The 19,357-nt window shown below is 35.2% G+C and overlaps 1 protein-coding gene across 5 annotated transcripts in view; it reads left to right on the forward strand.

Moving 5' to 3' along the window:
* Nucleotides 1-14,775, forward strand: part of LOC149771696 (glucose-6-phosphatase catalytic subunit 1-like) — a 28,889-nt gene extending 14,114 nt beyond the window's left edge. For 4 of the 5 annotated variants that reach the window (XM_089948206.1, XM_089948207.1, XM_089948209.1 and 1 more), the window contains exons 5-8: nt 419-500; nt 5,468-5,586; nt 9,641-9,883; nt 13,515-14,775. In XM_089948206.1, the coding sequence (XP_089804332.1) occupies nt 419-500; nt 5,468-5,586; nt 9,641-9,883; nt 13,515-13,774 (704 nt within the window). In that variant the 3' untranslated portion in view covers nt 13,775-14,775. Of the gene's footprint in view, nt 1-418; nt 501-5,467; nt 5,587-9,640; nt 9,884-12,169; nt 12,407-13,514 lie in introns of those variants that run through there. The other variant, XM_089948210.1, reaches the window with a different exon arrangement.
* Nucleotides 14,776-19,357: the final 4,582 nt, after the last annotated feature.

Here is a 19,357-nt window from a genome sequence, read left to right on the forward strand (position 1 = left end):
CATGGCTGAATGGAAGCATCTTCACTGTGAGAAAGGATAGAGTCAAAGCAACATACTGGATCAGCACCTTTACTAAGGAAAAATTCAGCTGGACAGATACATTATTATTCTCTAGTATCAACATTTGTAAATCACTCAAGTGTGTAGAAATCTTTGCCATTCTGTCTCAGGCCTAAGACTTCACCAACCCCTTGGGATCCAGTGAATGTTCAATCCCTTTAGTAATGTAAGGTTCCTAAGACATTTGTAACAGAATGTTAAAATACAAACTGAACAAAAATGGAATACCTTTAATGATAATTACTATAATAATAATAATAATAATTAATAATAATAATAATAATAATAATAATAATAATGTTGTTCTTTAACAGAAAAGCTAAAACTGTGCATTCTAGAATTATAGATTATTTTGCAGGGAGTCCATCAGGACATGCAATGGTAACTGCAGCTGTGTTGTGCACAGTGGTGTTGGCTTACATCAGACTTTCAAAGGCCAGGTATTCAAAACTATTTATTTGTTTGTTTGTTTGTTTGTTTGCTGTTTCAGCATTCCTTGAATCATTGATGTAGTTTGACATAAAAGAACATGATGTTTTCATTTAAAATATATGGAACCTCCACAAGGCAATTTAAAAGAAGAGTTAAATGTTTACATGTGTGATGTTACCATGGTTACTCTAAACCAGTGATACAGACTTATCAGTTGAATCTGGGTGACATCTAAAAATTTTGAATGCCTTCCCAGGGTCCATAATTGGAACAGCTTTGAAGTCATAGATTGTGGTAAAGTATAAAAATGGTTTAAGATTTGTTTTGTGTCAGAGCCACACTTATCCGAAAAATTTTAAAGAGACACATAAGCAACAAAACTTACACATGGAAAAGTGAGAAAAGATAAAATGCTTGCATTTGCAAAAATATATAATTTAAAAGAGTGTTTTGTTTGTCTTAACCGTTTCACCTTGATCAGTTTGCCCAGTTATAATTTATCATGACATAAATGTGACCCTGCTATAGCATGTTCCATTATAAAATGAATTCAGACATAACATAATTGTGGCATTGTTCCCAAAATTTCATGATTTTTTTTCAAATACAAGAAATAATCTATAAAAAGTTTATTTTCATTTTTGGGTGAGATTGTGTATGAATTTGAATATAACATGGTCATGGTGTGGCTCGTGAAATGTCATACGCTTAAAAAAAATCAGCTGATGACTACATAATGTTGATACTCTTTTCATGCTATAGCGGTCTAACCAGCCAAGCTGGCTTGCCTTTCTGACATACTCATCGGTTCCATCATAGCTAGCCATGCAAGGTTGTCTTATTAGTGTACATGTGGTCTGGAATGTCACAAAACCACCTTTTGTAGCCTTCAAGTGTGGAGGATTTTCAGCAGTGCATGCTGATAAGATGGTGTCATTTTTAACATATGGTATCACACATCCTCGGACATAACCCACTGGAGGAAGAGGATCCTCAAGTCAACAACTATTCTAGCTTAGAGTCTTCTGATAATTCAGATCTTACCATGGAATGAACTGAATTCAGTTTCAATGTGGCCATAGACAAAATCATTGTATGTCATAGCCTCTATGGATAGCCCCCCCACCTATTACAAATGCAGATTACACAGTCATGGCTTTGGTTGATAAGGATAAAGGTGATGTACATCTGTCCTTCAGAATTTCAGCCCAATCACTGAAGATTGCAGAAATAGCTGGTTGCCTATGGGGAAAAAATCAGTGATCATGGTAATAATGAGGCCTTTGTCTTTGGGAAATTAACTTCCAGCCACCTCTTCACCATTATGGTACAGATTGCACATTAACACCTATCACACAAATATGTACTATCCAAAACAATTATTCCACTGCCATACACTAAGAGAGAGGCCAAATCTAATGAGTGTAAATAGAAAGCACATTCAGGTGGGGGAGAAGGCAGAAAATGCTCAAGTTTGGGATATGGTCGGTCACATCTCTAGTCATTAACAGGATGGCCCATCATGCTATGGCTCATGTCAGATAATTTATTGGTGGTCAGTTAACTTCAGAAACAGGTGGAATGAAGTCATCACAACATTGCATGTTGAATTGGGACTACTTTGGTGGTGTTACCAATATGACACAATCCAAGAAGGCTTAATGTTCAATCATATTCTCTGTCAAGGAGGGGACAGCTAGTGCACACAGATTATCCTTCTATCCATCTATCTTACAAAGAGTGTGCAGGCTGTTGGTTTGACCAATTGTCAACCAGAATGGCAAACAGCCAGCTGCCCACCTTCATCTCCCCATTCCCATGTCTGAAATGCATGGGCAGTCGATGCCACTTCATTCAATTTGGAGGGAATCTGGGCCTATGTCTTGCCCCACTAGTTCTGATTCAGGAGTTAATGCTTTCCAAATTTATCTGAAGTGCATGTAGCATGTCTGGTCCAGATGCCAGAGGCTTTTCCTCCCACAAAAACCAGGGTAACGGGGCATAATCCCACAAGAGTTATCATTCTGGCTAAAGGGAGTCATCCAGTCACTTTGCTGCAATCCATCACATGATAAGGTATGTCTGATGAGCATTTCTGCTCATGGAATACAAGCCATTTTCATGAGCCTTGCCTTTCAGTGCAGTGTCCTTGTTAAAAATGTGCATGAGATGGCCTGACAAAACAGAGTTGAATCTAGTTGGTCATGTGACTGCTTATTAGACAGTCCCCAGACCATGCCACTTCTAACACAACTGCATCCTCATGTAGGACCAGTCATCTTTCACCGGATTTGCCACCAGCCCATAAAAACTTGCTACGATGTCTGAAGTGTGGCAGTTTATAGTGATGTTTAGCACTGGGGCATCATATATCACAGACATGTAACATGATGTCCCACCCAGTCACATTATCCTGACACTGAGCAGTCCTAACACTAACCTCTTAATGCTGAGCACCAAGCAAGGCAGCTGTCAGTACCATTTTTATAAGTCTTTGGTTTGACTCGGCCTGGGATTGATCCCACGACTGCCAGCATCCGAGGTGGATGCTCTAACCACAGGGCCACCAGAGCGGTCTTCACTCACAGTGTTAAATGAGGATAACATCATGTATGGAAGAATGACTGTATAGATGAATGATAAGTGCATCACCTACAGTGCAGTGGGGGATAATGTGATGTATGAAAGGATGACTGGATATATGAATGATAGCATAGTATCACTCACAGTGCAGTGATGGGATAATGTCATGAATGGAAGGATGACTGGATATATGAATGATAGCTGGTATCACTCACAGTGCAGTGTGGGGATAATGTCATGAATGGAAAGCTGACTGGATAGATAAATGATAGCATAGTATCACTCACAGTGCAGTGTGGGGATACTATCATGTATGGAAGGATGACTGGATAGATAAATGATAGCATAGCATCATTCACAGTGCAGTATGTGGATAATGTCAAGTATGAAAGGTTGACTGGATAAATGAAAAAATGATAGCATATCATCACTCAGTGCAGTGTGGGGATAATATGTATGATAGAATGAATGGATAGATGAATGATAACACAGCACCAATGACAATAAATATGAAGTGATGAACATACAGCAACGTGAAGAGAAGAATGGAAAAGATTAATGCTGCAAACCAACAGTATTGCAGAAAACTAATAAACGAATGAATGAAATGATGGTAGAGAGTGGGGATAATATCATGTATGATAGGATGACTGGACAGATGAATGATAATATTGCATCACTGATAGTACAGTGTGGGAATAATTTCAAATACTGTATATTTTTCACACTTGTAACATTTAGTGATTTATTTGAACAATGGAGATTTAATTTTGGCTAGTTATGTTTTAGAAGAAAAAAATAGATATAGACAAGTTATTACATGTATGGTGATAAATTTTGATTTAATTTAATTTCACAATCGAACTCTAGACAGTTAAACAAAGAGGACAGTGATGCTTGCTTCAGCTTCTCTGTCTTCACCAAGATTAGTGGAGCCACATTGTTCCACATTGGACTTTGGCATGTTTAGCTAGTCAGACACTATATTCCACTCCATTACTTGATTGGATGTTGCTGAAAGAAAATGTATGAAGACAGTGTTGCATATACAATCAGATTGGCAGGGGACACTGTATACCACACCCACCAGATTTGAGGGTAAACAATATTTTAGAAGGACAAAGAAATAGCAGATAATGCACTAATATTGCTATAAAAATAAGTTTATCTTATTTGCTGTAAGAGTTTTGCCACCTTAACTATAAGATCTGCACTGTACTAGTCTCTCACATTTTCATTCAACACTTGTGTTATTGCAATTAGAGTTTTATCACATGCTCATTTAATTCCTGTTTGAATATATGACTAACATGAAATGAGATGCACCATGGAGTTTTCTGTTGCCTATCATGCTCACATTGTATACTCATTACCTGCCAGCGTTTATTAAAATTTTGAATTACTGCTCTTTCCAAACTGACAAATCATTAATTAAATGAATAAATTGTGCACTGGCATTAGTTTGGTCTCTTTTGTCATTATTTTAACCTCAAAACAAATTAAATCTTGCTTTCTTTTTGGGTGGTATACACTAACCACATTCAGACACTTCTTATTGCAACTTGGCCGCCTACCACAAACCTTGAATGTTTCATTGCCAGAGACATTGCTTTAAAATAGATATTCATTGCCATCTTAAAGTTTTTATCACCTTTTGTTACTTTGCCATTGCTAGGACCAACAGAGACATGGATGGTCTTCAACTAATGAAAAGTTACATGGGTATTTTATCTGATGATATTGCATGCACAGAGAGGTGTGGGCATGCCGAGAGTCAAGACTCAGAGTACTTGGGACAAAAAATTTCAGGAAACATTTGTGTTGGGAATAAGCATATCAGCACTATACTGGGTATATCATGCAGCTGACTGAAAGAAACTGGTTAGTAAGACTGAAAATTCTGTTTGCATAGGGAAAAAGTTGCGAATAATCATCATGGTCTCTATGAATGACACTATATGTCATATGGTTTCTAAAGTTTATATCAGAAAATTAATATTTTCTCATCATGAAAATTGTCATTTTGGACATCCAACATGTGAAATGATCTTTTAATTGGTGGGTTGATTTATCTTGCTAAGGGCAATAACTCTTTTACATACAAGAGGGCACGTGTGGAAATCACTGTTTTGGATAGCTACATGTATCATATTAAACTCAGAGGATTGATGACCATTGGCTAGCAGTATTGCAACCTCCCAGTTCCTTGGATAGTTGACCTAATGATATCTTAAATTAATGTAAAACTTGCCATGAATGTCCTGTTCATTGAGCCTTTCATTAGAATAGCTATTTAGCTGTGATCCATTGGAGAGCAGAGTCTTCCTAAAGACCATGAAAGCAAAATTCTTCCTCTTGAGCTAAAATAAAATGGAATATTTCAATTTTCCAGATGGTATAAGCCCTGGTGTTGCTGGATCTGTTTTGCCTTTATGTTGCTGGCTGCAAGCGTATCCAGGTGTTATATTGCTACTCATTTTCCTCATCAGGTAGTGGCAGGCACACTTACAGGTGAGTGACTCAGCTTTAGTTCCATGTTCTTAAAGGCTAAAATAATTTCAGACCATTTTGGATGGCCAGAGGCAGAGTGTATATGTGTGTTTGTTTTGGATTTTTAACATAGCTTTAACAGTTTTTCAGTCATATAACTATGATGTTTGCAGTGTGACAGGTTATAGTGATGTCTAGCACTGGTGCATCAAGCCACAGACATAGCATCAAATCTCACCCACTTACACTATCCTGACACCAGGCTAACCAGTCCTAACACTAACCTCTTAAAGCTGAGCACCAAGCAGGCAGCTGCTAGTATCAGTTGTATAGATTTTTTATATGACTTGGCCAGGGTTCAAACCCATGATCTCCTGCATGCAAGGCAGATGCTCTAACCACTAGGTCACTGGAGCAGTCGCAAGAAGCAAAAGTAGGCAGATAACATACATGCTCGGAGTGGTCATGCAGGTGGAACTTTGTTATCAAATCTGTAAAGAAGTAATTAATAATTTTTAATATAATTAAAAATAATTATTAATTATAATTATTAAGAAAATAATGATTTATATAAATCAAACAAAATGTGAAAAACGTAACAAAATTAGCCAGTTTTGTGGTGCATGAAGACATAAGCTAAAGGCAAGTGTTTAGTTAAAATTGGTGGGTAATATTCAGATGTCTAGCTTCTATCATTGATTGAATCAGATAGTACCCTAGTTAAATTGAATTTGAGTGCATCTTTCGTCAGTGGCAGCCAAACATCTACCAACGCGTGTTGAAATTTGCTTTCTTTTATTAGAGAGACTTTCACCAACAAGCCAACATGAGCACAAAGGTCATTTGCTTTTTGTTCACATTTTTGGACCATCGGTAAATCAATTTGTAACAGGTTCTAATATTTAGAATTCTGAAAAAAGTAGACTGCTTTATTTTTTTATATATTTTAGCATGGTCCAGACAAAAAGTTTAGGAATTTTTGCCCAAGTTTGAGTTTCATGCTTGAGAGTTAGAGAACATGGGTCCTGGTTATTTCTTTGTTGAATGATTGTAGATTGCAATTTCAAGTTCTATCCAGCAGTGGACCTACACATCTTCAGGCTTAGAATTGGTTATAAATTTCTTTATAGCCAGAAGGACTGGTAGATTTAGAAATTTGCTAGTCCTGCTGAATCGTCACTAGTCCTTTCCACAAACAGCAATTGGCAAAAACTCTGAAACTTTACTAAAATTTACAGGAAATTGACTAACACCAGGCTAGCAGACTACCGCTGATTTCAAGTCCTGGCATTTAATGATGTCTGGTTGGTTCTAAATTAAAATTTAAATAAAGTCCAATATTGTGGTCACAATAGCCATCTGGAAAATCTGGAATGGAAAGTCATGGGGTTTTCAGTTAAAGACTTCTTATGACATCAGGTTGGTTCTAAATGAAACTGGTGCCAAATCTTACATTCAGTATGGCCAGCATGGTAGTCATTTTGAAGATCCTACTATTGCTACATTTGATGAAAGTGATATTGACATGAGTTTTTCATGAAATCGCTACTTATGATATCAATTTCATGTTCCCTCTGCAGATGATGCTACTGTCTTAGTGGCCGCCCATTACGAGTTGTCTAGATCATTGTGTTAATTGATACAAAATGGCTGCTCAAGAATCTCTGGAGAAATCCCAAACAGAGATTCGTGTTTGCAGGGATGCCAGCTGGTTTATTAGGGGAGCTGACCTGCTGCTCCTCTTCACCATGGTTGGTCAGAGTAATCAAAACAATAGGGGGCCAAAGCAGTAGGGCTGTTCTGATAGACCCTCTCAGATGGGACAAATCCTGGTTTAATCATCTCAACCTCTTCTCAGGGTAAGAAAATGTAACTTTTTCTCATTATCCATGTATTGACATCACATGGCATGGCCATCCATTGTGCTGTCTTCATGTTAGGGGAGCTGTTTATGCTTCATATATTAGGGACACAAGACACATTTGTATTAAGGCGTGGCTAACGTGGTTACATGAGAAAGCTTGCCAGTAGCTTCTCGTGGGTCGGTGGTTCTTCCCGGGGTTTTCCAGGGTTCTTCCTCCACTAGTTATACTGGCTGCCATGTATTGCCTATCTTGTGCTGAAAAATGGCATTAAACTCTACTACAACAACATATTTGCAACTAAGGGTACTCATAGTAGAACATTATTGCACATTGAACACAGGATTGTGGACTTTCCCACAATTTTTTTCCTATGTCCCCCAAATGTTGAGTCTTTGCACTCACTTTCGCATGCTTTTTCATCAGCAAAAATAAAAAAAGATTTGCCCACAATGTTTCTTTAGTGGATATCCGCCAAACTTTATGTTGGTGTTTGCAAGAGCCAGAGTTGCTAAAGGTGATAAAAACTGTAAGATAGCAATTTATATTTATTTTCAAAACATTTTGTCACTTTCAAATTGTGTGCATCTTCAAATTGGAGGGTGTGGGCACATTGTCCCTTGTCTTTAGGATAATAGGTGCAACACTGGTAGAGGTTGGATGCTCATGCATTTTATCAACATATTATTAGTTTCCCTTACATTAATGTCATGAGGGAATGTAATCAATGGAGAAAGTTAATTTTATTTTCTCATTATCAATTAAACCCTCCCACATCTTCAAATAAATTGAAGCATTCTCAGTGTTCTATCACAGACCTAAAACTGGTAGACATCTGTTTGATGGGTAGACGCCAAGTAGAAGGGAGGTAATGAGTAAGAGTTTCTTCCCTTTGTATGGTCTAATGGTAGGAAAGATGCAAATTATCTCAAGAGAGCTGGGCTTGAAAAATTAATGAGATTATTTTCTGATGTTATTATAATTTGGCAAGCATTCACTGAATATCATAATTTACTTTTTTAAAAAATATTTGCTTTTTCCAAAAATATTTACCCATTCACATTGCTATTAAGACTGTCCACACCTCTGCGCAGTGTCAGTATTTTCGTTGATGTCTAACTTGAGCTTCAACAAAGAAACATCAGGTACAAAATTAACCCCCTACAAATGGGAAGTAACTTGGAAGAGTTTATTCCTTTTTTTATACATGCTACATAATTGGGATAGACAAAAGTTTTGTAATTCTGGGAGGGCTGCATATTGCTTTATGGAGAGGTCTGGATATTGCTTTATGGAGAGGTCTGGATATTGCTTTATGGAGAGGTCTGGATATTGCTTTATGGAGAGGTCTGGATATTGCTTTATGGAGAGTTCTGGATATTGCTTTATGGAGAGGTCTGCATATTGCTTTATGGAGAGGTCTGGATATTGCTTTATGGAGAGGTCTGGATATTGCTTTATGGAGAGGTCTGCATATTGCTTTATGGAGAGGTCTGCATATTGCTTTATGGAGAGGTCTGGATATTGCTTTATGGAGAGGTCTGGATATTGCTTTATGGAGAGGTCAGCATATTGCTTTATGGAGAGGTCTGGATATTGCTTTATGGAGAGGTCTGGATATTGCTTTATGGAGAGGTCTGCATATTGCTTTATGGAGAGGTCTGCATATTGCTTTATGGAGAGGTCTGGATATTGCTTTATGGAGAGGTCTGCATATTGCTTTATGGAGAGGTCTGGATATTGCTTTATGGAGAGGTCTGGATATTGCTTTATGGAGAGGTCTGGAATCAAGAGGTAGTGGTATTTATTTCCTACCATTATCATCATTAGGTCAGTATTCTTGGTGAAATATAATTTACTCAGAAATTTACTTTCTGATAATTTATAATGGTGGCATCTTTATTTTCTTTGGCATATATCTTTTGTTTATTTCATTGTTTGACACTTTTATGCTATTTATTTGAAATGGAATCAAAATGAACTTTGATGCTTGATTGTAAAATCATTTACAAGACAAAGAATACCAGGTTATATGTTTGTATTTATTAGCCATAATATTTTACTTTCTTCTTTACATATTCAGACCTGGTTAATTGAACTTAAATATCTCAATTCCAGGCACATCATTTGCTTGTCTGTATCTTCTTTCCAGTTTACATAAAATGTCTGTGAAAAAAATTAATTCTCACATGCATCATTTGTTCTAATTTCAGGTGTAGCTATGGCTTTAATTTTCTTCAGAGTTACTTTGGAGGATGTTTCCTTGAAGACATACATACTTTTGGTAATATTTGTACCAGTTTCTTCCGTTTTGACTAGTGCATTTATACGTATGATTGGTCTTGACCCGGACTGGTCAATTGCAAAAGCTGTGAAATGGTGTGCCAAATCTCACTGGGTTCATCCAGACACACAGCCATATAATGCAGTGCAGAGAGATGCTGGGAGTCTACTGGGTGAGTGTAAATTAATGCTGAAAATCTTCTGGATATTAAGTGATATTAATCCTTGGAAGTACACACATGCTGGTACATGTATAAAAATCAAAATGAAATTGGCTTTTATACACAGTGATAAAACGTAGTGCAGAAGGGTGCTGGGAGTCTACTGGGCGATTGTAAATTCATGCTGAAAATCTGCTATGTAAGCGATAATACACATTGGAAGTACACTAATTCTGTTAAATGTGCAAAATCACAATAAAATCAGCCTGTATACAGAGCCATATAATGCTGTCCTTAGAGTTCCTAAAAATCTGCTTGGTATGTTTGATTGTCTGCTGAAAGGCTATTGGGTAAGGGGAACTGCATGCTGAAAGCCTACTAGGTAAGGGAAAATGCATACTGAAATTCTGCTAGGTAGGGAAAAGTGCATACTGAAAGTCTACTGGGTAGGGAAAGTGCATACTGAAAGTCTACTAGGTAAGGGAAAGTGCATACTGAAAGTCTACTGGGTAGGGAAAGTGCATACTGAAAGTCTACTAGGTAAGGGAAAGTGCATACTGAAAGTCTACTAGGTAACGAAAGGTGCATACTGAAAGTCTACTGGGTAGGGAAAGTGCATACTGAAAGTATACTAGGTAAGGGAAGGTGCATACTGAAAATCTACTGGGTAAGGGAAAGTGCATACTGAAGGTCTACTAGGTAAGGGATGGTGCATACTGAAAGTCTACTGGGTAAGGGAAAGTGCATACTGAAAGTCTACTAGGTAAAGGAAGGTGCATACTGAAAGTCTGCTGGGTAAGGGAAACTGCATACTGAAAGGCAACTGGATATTCAAAATTAAAATCCAATTAGACTTAAAATAAATGCTGTTTTTGCTATAATGATATATAAAGGTGATAATTATCAAACAACTGGTCATGGGGTTAAGATTCAACATCAAGGGGCCTCAATTTTCTACCTGGTTTCATTTGCCAGAAATTGTGGTATTTACTTATTTCATAATAAAACAACATAACTCATGCACAAAATTTGCATTGAAAAAAATTAAAAGCAAGTTTTTTGTTTGTTTTATTCTTAGATGTATCATACATATATCATAAATTGAAGTATACAGTGAAAATTATATTCAGACATTTTACTAAGAGCACCACATGTCTAAATCTAAAGACCAGCTTTCCAGAGCTAAAGATATCCCAAACTAAAGACCAGTTATTCTGGGCACTAGATATCTAAATCTAAAGACCAGTTATCCAGAGCATCAGATGTCTAAATCTAAAGACAAGCTATCCAGAGCACCAGATCTCTAAATCTAAAGACCATTTATCCAGAGCACCAGGTGTCTAAATCTAAAGACCAGTTATCCAGAGCACCAGATGTCTAAATCTAAAGACAAGTTATCCAGAGCACCAGATGTCTAAATCTAAAGACCAGTTATCCAGAGCACCAGATATCTAAATCTAAAGACCAGTTATACAGAGCATTGGATATCTAAATCTAAAGACCAGTTATCCAGAGTACCAGCTGACAAAGTCTTAAAGATCTGTTACTAAAAGCAGCAATTCCTTAACATAATTACTAGACAATGTAAACATTCTCTTTACAACGTAGTTCCTATCTAGTATTTAATCAAAATCAAAATAAAATATTATTTTAATTGTTGCTCAAAATGTTTTCAGTGATAATTAAAGCACTTCCAGGATTCATGTGTACCTTTACTTTAGCTACAGAATTTTAAAAAAATATATTTGATATAAAACCAGCTTCATTCAAGTTATAAATAGATCCAGTACAAATTGACTTATATTCAAGACTGATAAACACTGTGATGAAACAATTAATTATGTTCCTTCCTTTTTTATTCTGAGCAAGTCATTTTGAAAGATTTTTACATGATAAAAGATGTTCATTTAACTTGCTGAAAATTGTATATATTAAAATGTCCAAAAAAGCACCCCCCCCCCCCACCCGATATTGGGAAAGAAAATACCTGTTGAAACAAAAAGCTGTCACATACTGTATTATTTAGATTTGTTTTTCAAATAATTAAAAGATCTTGGGATGAAGTCTGATTCTGAATAATTCAGAATGCAGAAAGTATTGGGTGATTCAACAGAAAGATTTATATTTTTGACAACTTTACTATAATGGGGGGTGGCAAATCAGATTATAAGTGTTTAAATTTTATTTTATACATTGAATGAAATGGCATAGTGTTATGAGTCTATGTTCTTAAAATAAGTAACAGAAAAGAGTGAAAGACAACAGGCTTTGGAAAATTTAAATAATTTATTTCCCTAGAATACGAAGTGAAAATGCCAGATGAGTTGTAATTGATGTGTGCCACATGAGTTATATTAGATGTACGATGCATGAGTTATATTAGATTATGCCACATAGTTATATCAGTTGTATGCCACATGAATTACATAAGATGTTTGCCACATGAATTATATCAGATGAATGCTACATGAATTATATCAGATGTATGCCACATGAGTTATATCAGTTGTATGCCACATGAATTATATCAGATGTATGCCACATAGTTATATCAGTTGTATGCCACATGAATTATATCAGATGTATGCCACATGAATTATATCAGATGTATGCCACATGAGTTATATCAGTTGTATGCCACATGAATTATATCAGATGTATGCCACATAGTTATATCAGTTGTATGCCACATGAATTATATCAGATGAATGCCACATGAATTATATCAGATGTATGCCACATAGTTAAATCAGTTGTATGCCACATGAATTACATAAGATGTTTGCCACATGAATTATATCAGATGAATGCCACATGAATTATATCAGATGTATGCCACATGAGTTATATCAGATGTCTGCCACATGAGTTATATAAGATATATTCCACTTGAGTTACATCAAGTCCACATGGGTCTCTTGTCATTATACCACCTTCAGAATGATACTGTAACATCTGTTCAGGTTTTAGAAGTCATACCAGCCTAGATGTGATCAAGACATACAGATGTTTGCATATGTAAGCAATGCTAGTGGTCAGAACTTCACCGAGCTCCCCATTGATTAATGGTTCCTTGATACTTGTCAACATGTAATTTGTTAAAATATCTGCATGCTGGGAATCGGTTTGTAAAGGTTGCATTCATGTTTTAAGTCAGTAAGATGACTGCTATTCTTACATGGATTGTTCAGCCATTAGGCAGATCTTGGAATGTATATTTATGTAGCATCTGGAAAATGATTCATTCTATCTTTATATCAGCCAACAGGTATAAGTCAGTTTATGACTGCCACAAGAATGGCAAGGCTTTTTAATTTTTTTAATTTTTTATTTGTTCAGCAAGATTAATAATAAGAAAGATTATTTTTGGTTGTTAGATGGGGTTCCAGCTGATCTTTGCTTGTTTATAATATTGTAAAGAATATTTTGTGCAGAAAAATAATTATAAGAAATGCAAATGAAAAATACAGTAATTTGCTTGTTTTTGTTATTGAGAAACATTTGCATTTTACAAACCTGAAACATTTGATCGAAGCAGACATTATTTATATTTGTAAACCTCTGTCTTTTGCTCCAAATCTTCAACATCAACAGCATCATACTCATTTTGGTTGTTATTCATTTTTTGTTATTTTTTTTCCAGGCTACGGTATCTTCATTTGTATTGCAAGAACAAGTCAAACATTTCAGAGTGGTGACAGCTCAAATTTATTCAAACTAGTCCATATAATTTTGTCTTTACTAATTGCACAGGTATTTGAAAATATAAAACCCAAAGTCTCAACAGAAATGTATTACTTGATAACATTTGTAAAATTTGGTTTTCTTGTTTATATAATTTGTTTGATTCCTGTCCTATTAAGCAGACGTAACAGTAAAATTAATTGTGCCAAAAATAGCTGATGTTTATGTTTTATTAGGTGAGATTGATGTAAGTGATATTTTTGATCTGGAAAATTATAAGTGGCATTTTTTTGTTGGTGTCATTCTTGGGTTTTTCTGGTGCAAACAAATATTCAGGGACCAACATGAATAAACCAGGACATGAATAAAGAATATAAAGCTTGTTTGCACTTTTTTATCATTTGATTGCGGTCATTAGAGTTAAATTTGTATTGACGATGATTATGTAGGCTTAGGTATGTAGACTGGATATGCTTTCCTATATGTCTCTGAAGGAAACTAAAAGAGGCAACGTTATTTTCCCTCTGGATATATCCCATGACAGCGTTCCAGCTGAGGTCTTTAACATTTTAAGACAGTGCAGTTTATATCAGAATTGGACTTTTGTTTGATGGTTTCTCTCTCTTTTTTAACTTTATTTTTGTTTGTCTATTTGGGATACCTATACTTCCTTGACGCTTGATAGTCAGTGTTCTGTTGATATGCTAAAAATCTATTGAATACATACATACATACATACATACAGTTTTATAGTGAAAATTTGATGATTATTGACAGAAAATAGTGGAATTTTAATTTGAATGGAGAAAATATTTAGATAAATAACCATTTGGAAGAATAGATGAAGTTTGTACTGAAGAACATGAAATGTAATGATTTAAGCATATCCTGGGAGGAGACTGGTCAGCTATCTATTCAGGATTGGAATATAATTGTACAATGATGGGCTCATAGAAAACAATTAGATATTTGTCAAGTTTCATGCCTGCAGCTGCAGGTTGCTGATATGGCAAATTGATTTGTTCATTTTTATAACTGGTATGTCTGGTTCAAGCTAACTCCATTTGACTCGGTGGTGCAGACATGTTCCCAGATTTACTATTTCATGTGTTACAAGTCTGTGCTCTTTAAGTAACAGAAAAGAGTGAAATACAACAAGCTTTGTAAAATTTAACAAATAATTTATTTCCCTGGAATACAAAGTGAAAATGAGAAGAAAAGATGGTATTGTGAATTAAATCTCCAGATATTCCAAGAATTACAAACACAAGTCCTAATAAATTAAAGTCCTGAATAAAATTTAGTTCAAGTGCAGAATAAATATAAAAAAATGACAGCAATAATATGTCTTTGGTAGCTTGTAGAGGCTGATGTGCCAACAATTTTGTTGAATCAATGTAATATAATTCCAGGTTTGAGTTCACTATAAATTCTAGTGAATGTCTCTATCCAATAACATTATCAGAACACTTTTTATTTCTAGAGAAAATAATCACTTGAATTCAATAATTTGAAGTAATAAAATTTCCAGCCCAAAGATGAAATACTGGACACAACATATAATGCAACTTAAAAGTGCTAGATCTTAAAGCACAACTGAAAAATCCTCTCAGTTACAAGATCATATAGTTCTCTGCTTGACCTAAGTCACAATTAGCATTTTCTAAAATTAACACATTACCCCATGGAACATAACCTTCTAGAACGATCTTGATGTTTACAAAATAAAAATATAACCTGGATTATATAAGATACACTAAGGAACGCCCAAAACCTAGACCTAGGCCCAAATAAACATATTTGCTTCTATTAACAATAATACTGATTTTTTTCCATACACACTGAGAATAACTTTCCTATATATTAGTTGTTTACACACAATAAAATAAAAAAGTCAAGTCAAACAGAAATAAACTCAATTTTGGACAAGGTCAAGTCCAACATACAATGTTAAGTTACAGTAGCATGTAATGGAATAAAAAAAAACTATCAAACAATGTAAAATAAATATACATAACACATGGTTCCCAGATTTTGTATTTCATGGTTTTACAGACATGGTCCCAGATATATTATTTCATGGCAGTACAGACACGTTCCCAGATACAGTATTTCATGGTGGCACAATGTAGACTGCCCTTAAATGCAGTAACAGGGTGTAGACTGTTAGTAGATTCAGTGACAGTATAGAATGTCAGCAAATGCAGTGACACAGTACTGACTTTGTCAGTGAATGCAGTGACACTGTAGATTGTCAGTAAATGGTGTGATACAGTGTACACTGTCAGTAAATGAATTGACACATTGATGAATGTCCGTAAATGCAGGGATACAGTGTAGACTGTAAGTAAATATTGACATATTGTAGACTGTCAGTAAATGTATTGACAGTGTAAACTATCAGTAAATGCAGTGATACTGCTAACAATAAATGCAGTGATACAGTGTAGACTGTTTGTAAATGTATTGACAGTGTAGACTATCACTAAATGCAGTGATACAGTGTAGATTGTTATTAAATGCATTGACACAGTGTAGACTCAGTAAATGCAGTGGTAAAGTTTAGACTGAGAGTAAATGTATTGACAGTGTAAACTGTCAGTAAATGCATTGACAGTGTAGACTGTCAGTAAATGCATTGACACTGTAGACTCAGTAAATGCAGTGATGCAGTGTAGATTCAGTAAATTTAATGACAGTGTAAACTGTCAGTAAATGCAGTGATACGGTGTAGACTGTCAGTAAATGTATTGACAGTGTAGACTGTCAGTAAATGTATTGACACATTGTAGACTGTCAGTAAATGTATTGACAGTGTACACTGTCAGTATATGTATTGACACAGTGTAGACTGTCAGTAAATGGAGTTTACTAGGCCGCTTATTCCACAAAATGTTGCAGTTGTGAATATATATGCACCTACATTGTCATCAACAGTTTCTATACAATCACTCCAGAAACAATGTAGTAAATTTACATTTCCGAACAACCTGGTTACTAATAGCTACTTGTAATGTTGGCAGCCCCAGGTGACAGGTGTTCTAAAGTGCTTGCCTTTATTGATCAATGCCATTTCACAGCTGACCATGTTGGTTCATGTGTTGAGCTCAACTGGTTTGGGTGTGTGAGAAAGCTTGCCTGTAGCTGCCCATTTGTCATTAGATTTAACCAGGTTTTACTGTGTTCCTCGTCCAACAATTATACTGGCTGTCATACATTGCCTATCATGAGCAAAAAAAATGGCATTAAACCAAATCAGTAACAGCAGCTTGTAGTGTTACCCTTGTAACTCCTCCATATTTACAACCAACCATCACTGAACACATTTCTAGTTTCAAAGATTTATTCACAAGTTTATGCCGTCCCAAATAATCTACTTCATATGTAACAGTGGAAAAAGAAAAATTAGATTTGTAATTAATGAAATAAGATGTTATATTTTTGGTGGAAGCCTACAGACCTTGTGGGATTCACTTCAGGGCAAATGGTGTGAAAAAAATATTAACTTTTTAATTATTTAACAAATTAACAAGGTGTGTGTTTTATGAAAGGCTAGAGACCATGACAGTTATATGAGACCATTCATGTATTCCTATAACCTCTTCATAGGCTAGTGAGTCAGGTAACTACCCATATTTATTATTTCATGGTGATACTGAAACGTTCCCAGAATGATTATTATATTGTGGTACAGACACATTCCCTTATTTACTATTTCATGGTACAGACACATTCCCAGATGCATTATTTTATGGTTTTACAGACATGTTCCCAGATTTATTATTTCATGGTGATATTGAAACATTCCCAAAATTATTATTCTGTGGTAGGACAGACACATTCCCAGATGCATTATTTTATGGTTTTACAGTCATGTTCCCAGATTTATTATTTCATGGCACAGACACATTCCCAGATGCATTATTTTATTGTTTTACAGACATGTTGCCAGATTTATTATTTCATGGCACAGACACATTCCCAGATGCATTATTTTATGGTTTTATAGACATGTTCCCAGATTTATTATTTCATGGCACAGACACATTCCCACATGTATTATTTTATGGTTTTACAGACAATTTCTCAGATTTACTATTTCTTGGTAGTACAGACACATTCCTAGATTTATTTATTTCATGATGGTACAGACAAGTTCCCAGATTTATTTTTGGTGGTACAGGCATGTTCCAACATTTATTTTTTCATGGTGACACAGGCATAATCTGACATTTATTATTTCATGTTGGTACAGGCATGTTCTGACATTTATTATTTCATGGTGGTACAGGCTCATTCCCAGATTTATTGTTTCATTGTGGTACGGACACATTCTAGATTTATTTATTTCATGGTGGTTTGGACACGTTCCCAGGCTTTGTTAGTTCTTGGTGGTACAGACACATTCAGAGATTTATATTTTCATGGTGGTACAGACATGTTCCCACATATATTATTTCATGGTGGTGCAGACACTTACCAGATTAATTATTTCATTGTGGTACAGACACATTTAAAGGTATATTAAAATTTTAAAATTCCTGTTCTATTTAAGATGATATTGCATGTAGTAAAAGTTAAAACATACTTAAGAAAAAGTTTAATACTTTAGATAAAGTATTTGGAAATTGCAGGGTTGTTTTTCAGATGATAAGACGTGATTATTTGCCGAGATTTTACTTTCAAACATCATTTTCTTTTCTTGAAAAGAATGTGATCTGATATAGGTTGTTGTGTTTAAGATGAATTGGTTTCATTTTAGAAGTAATCTTAGCATCACCCAGAACAATATGTGTTGGTACTCCTTTGTGCCATTTAAAATGGAAAAAATATTAATTTGATCAGAGACAATGTATTTAGGTACTTCATGCCATTTGAAATGAATAAATATCAGTATGGTGTAAGACAGTGTGTGTAGGTACTTTATGCCATTTATAATTAATAAATATTGGTATGGTGTAAGACAGTGTGTGTAGGTACTTCATGCCATTTGAAATGAATAAATATCAGTATGGTGTAAGACAGTGTGTGTAGGTACTTCATGCCATTTGAAATGAATAAATATCAGTATGGTGTAGGACAGTGTGTGTAAGTACTTCATGCCATTTGAAATGAATAAATATCAGTATGGTGTAAGACAGTGTGTGTAGGTACTTCATGCCATTTGAAATGAATAAATATCAGTATGGTGTAAGACAGTGTGTGTAGGTACTTCATGCCATTTGAAATGAATAAATATCAGTATGGTGTAAGACAGTGTGTGTAGGTACTTCATGCCATTTGAAATGAATAAATATCAGTATGGTGTAGGACAGTGTGTGTAAGTACTTCATGCCATTTGAAATGAATAAATATCAGTATGGTGTAAGACAGTGTGTGTAGGTACTTCATGCCATTTGAAATGAATAAATATCAGTATGGTGTAGGACAGTGTGTGTAAGTACTTCATGCCATTTGAAATTAATAAATATCAGTATGATGTAAGACAGTGTGTGTAGGTACTTCGTGCTATTTGAAATTAATAAATATTATATTACTATGTTGTAAGACAGTGTGTGTTGGTACTTTGTGCCATTTGAAATTAATAAATATTGGTATGGTGTAAGACAATGTGTGTAGGTACTTTGTGCTATTAATGAAATGAATAAATATCAGTTTGGTGTAAGACAGTGTGTAGGTACTTTGTCATGCCATTTGAAATGAATACATATTACTATGGTGTAAGACAGTGTGTGTAGGTACTTCATGCCATTTGAAATGAATAAATATTGGTATGGTGTAAGACAGTGTGTTTGTAGGTAC

This window comes from Sinohyriopsis cumingii, unplaced genomic scaffold (assembly GCF_028554795.1).
Source record: "Sinohyriopsis cumingii isolate HCF-2022 unplaced genomic scaffold, ASM2855479v2 utg001711l, whole genome shotgun sequence".
NCBI classification, from domain to species: domain Eukaryota; kingdom Metazoa; phylum Mollusca; class Bivalvia; order Unionida; family Unionidae; genus Sinohyriopsis; species Sinohyriopsis cumingii.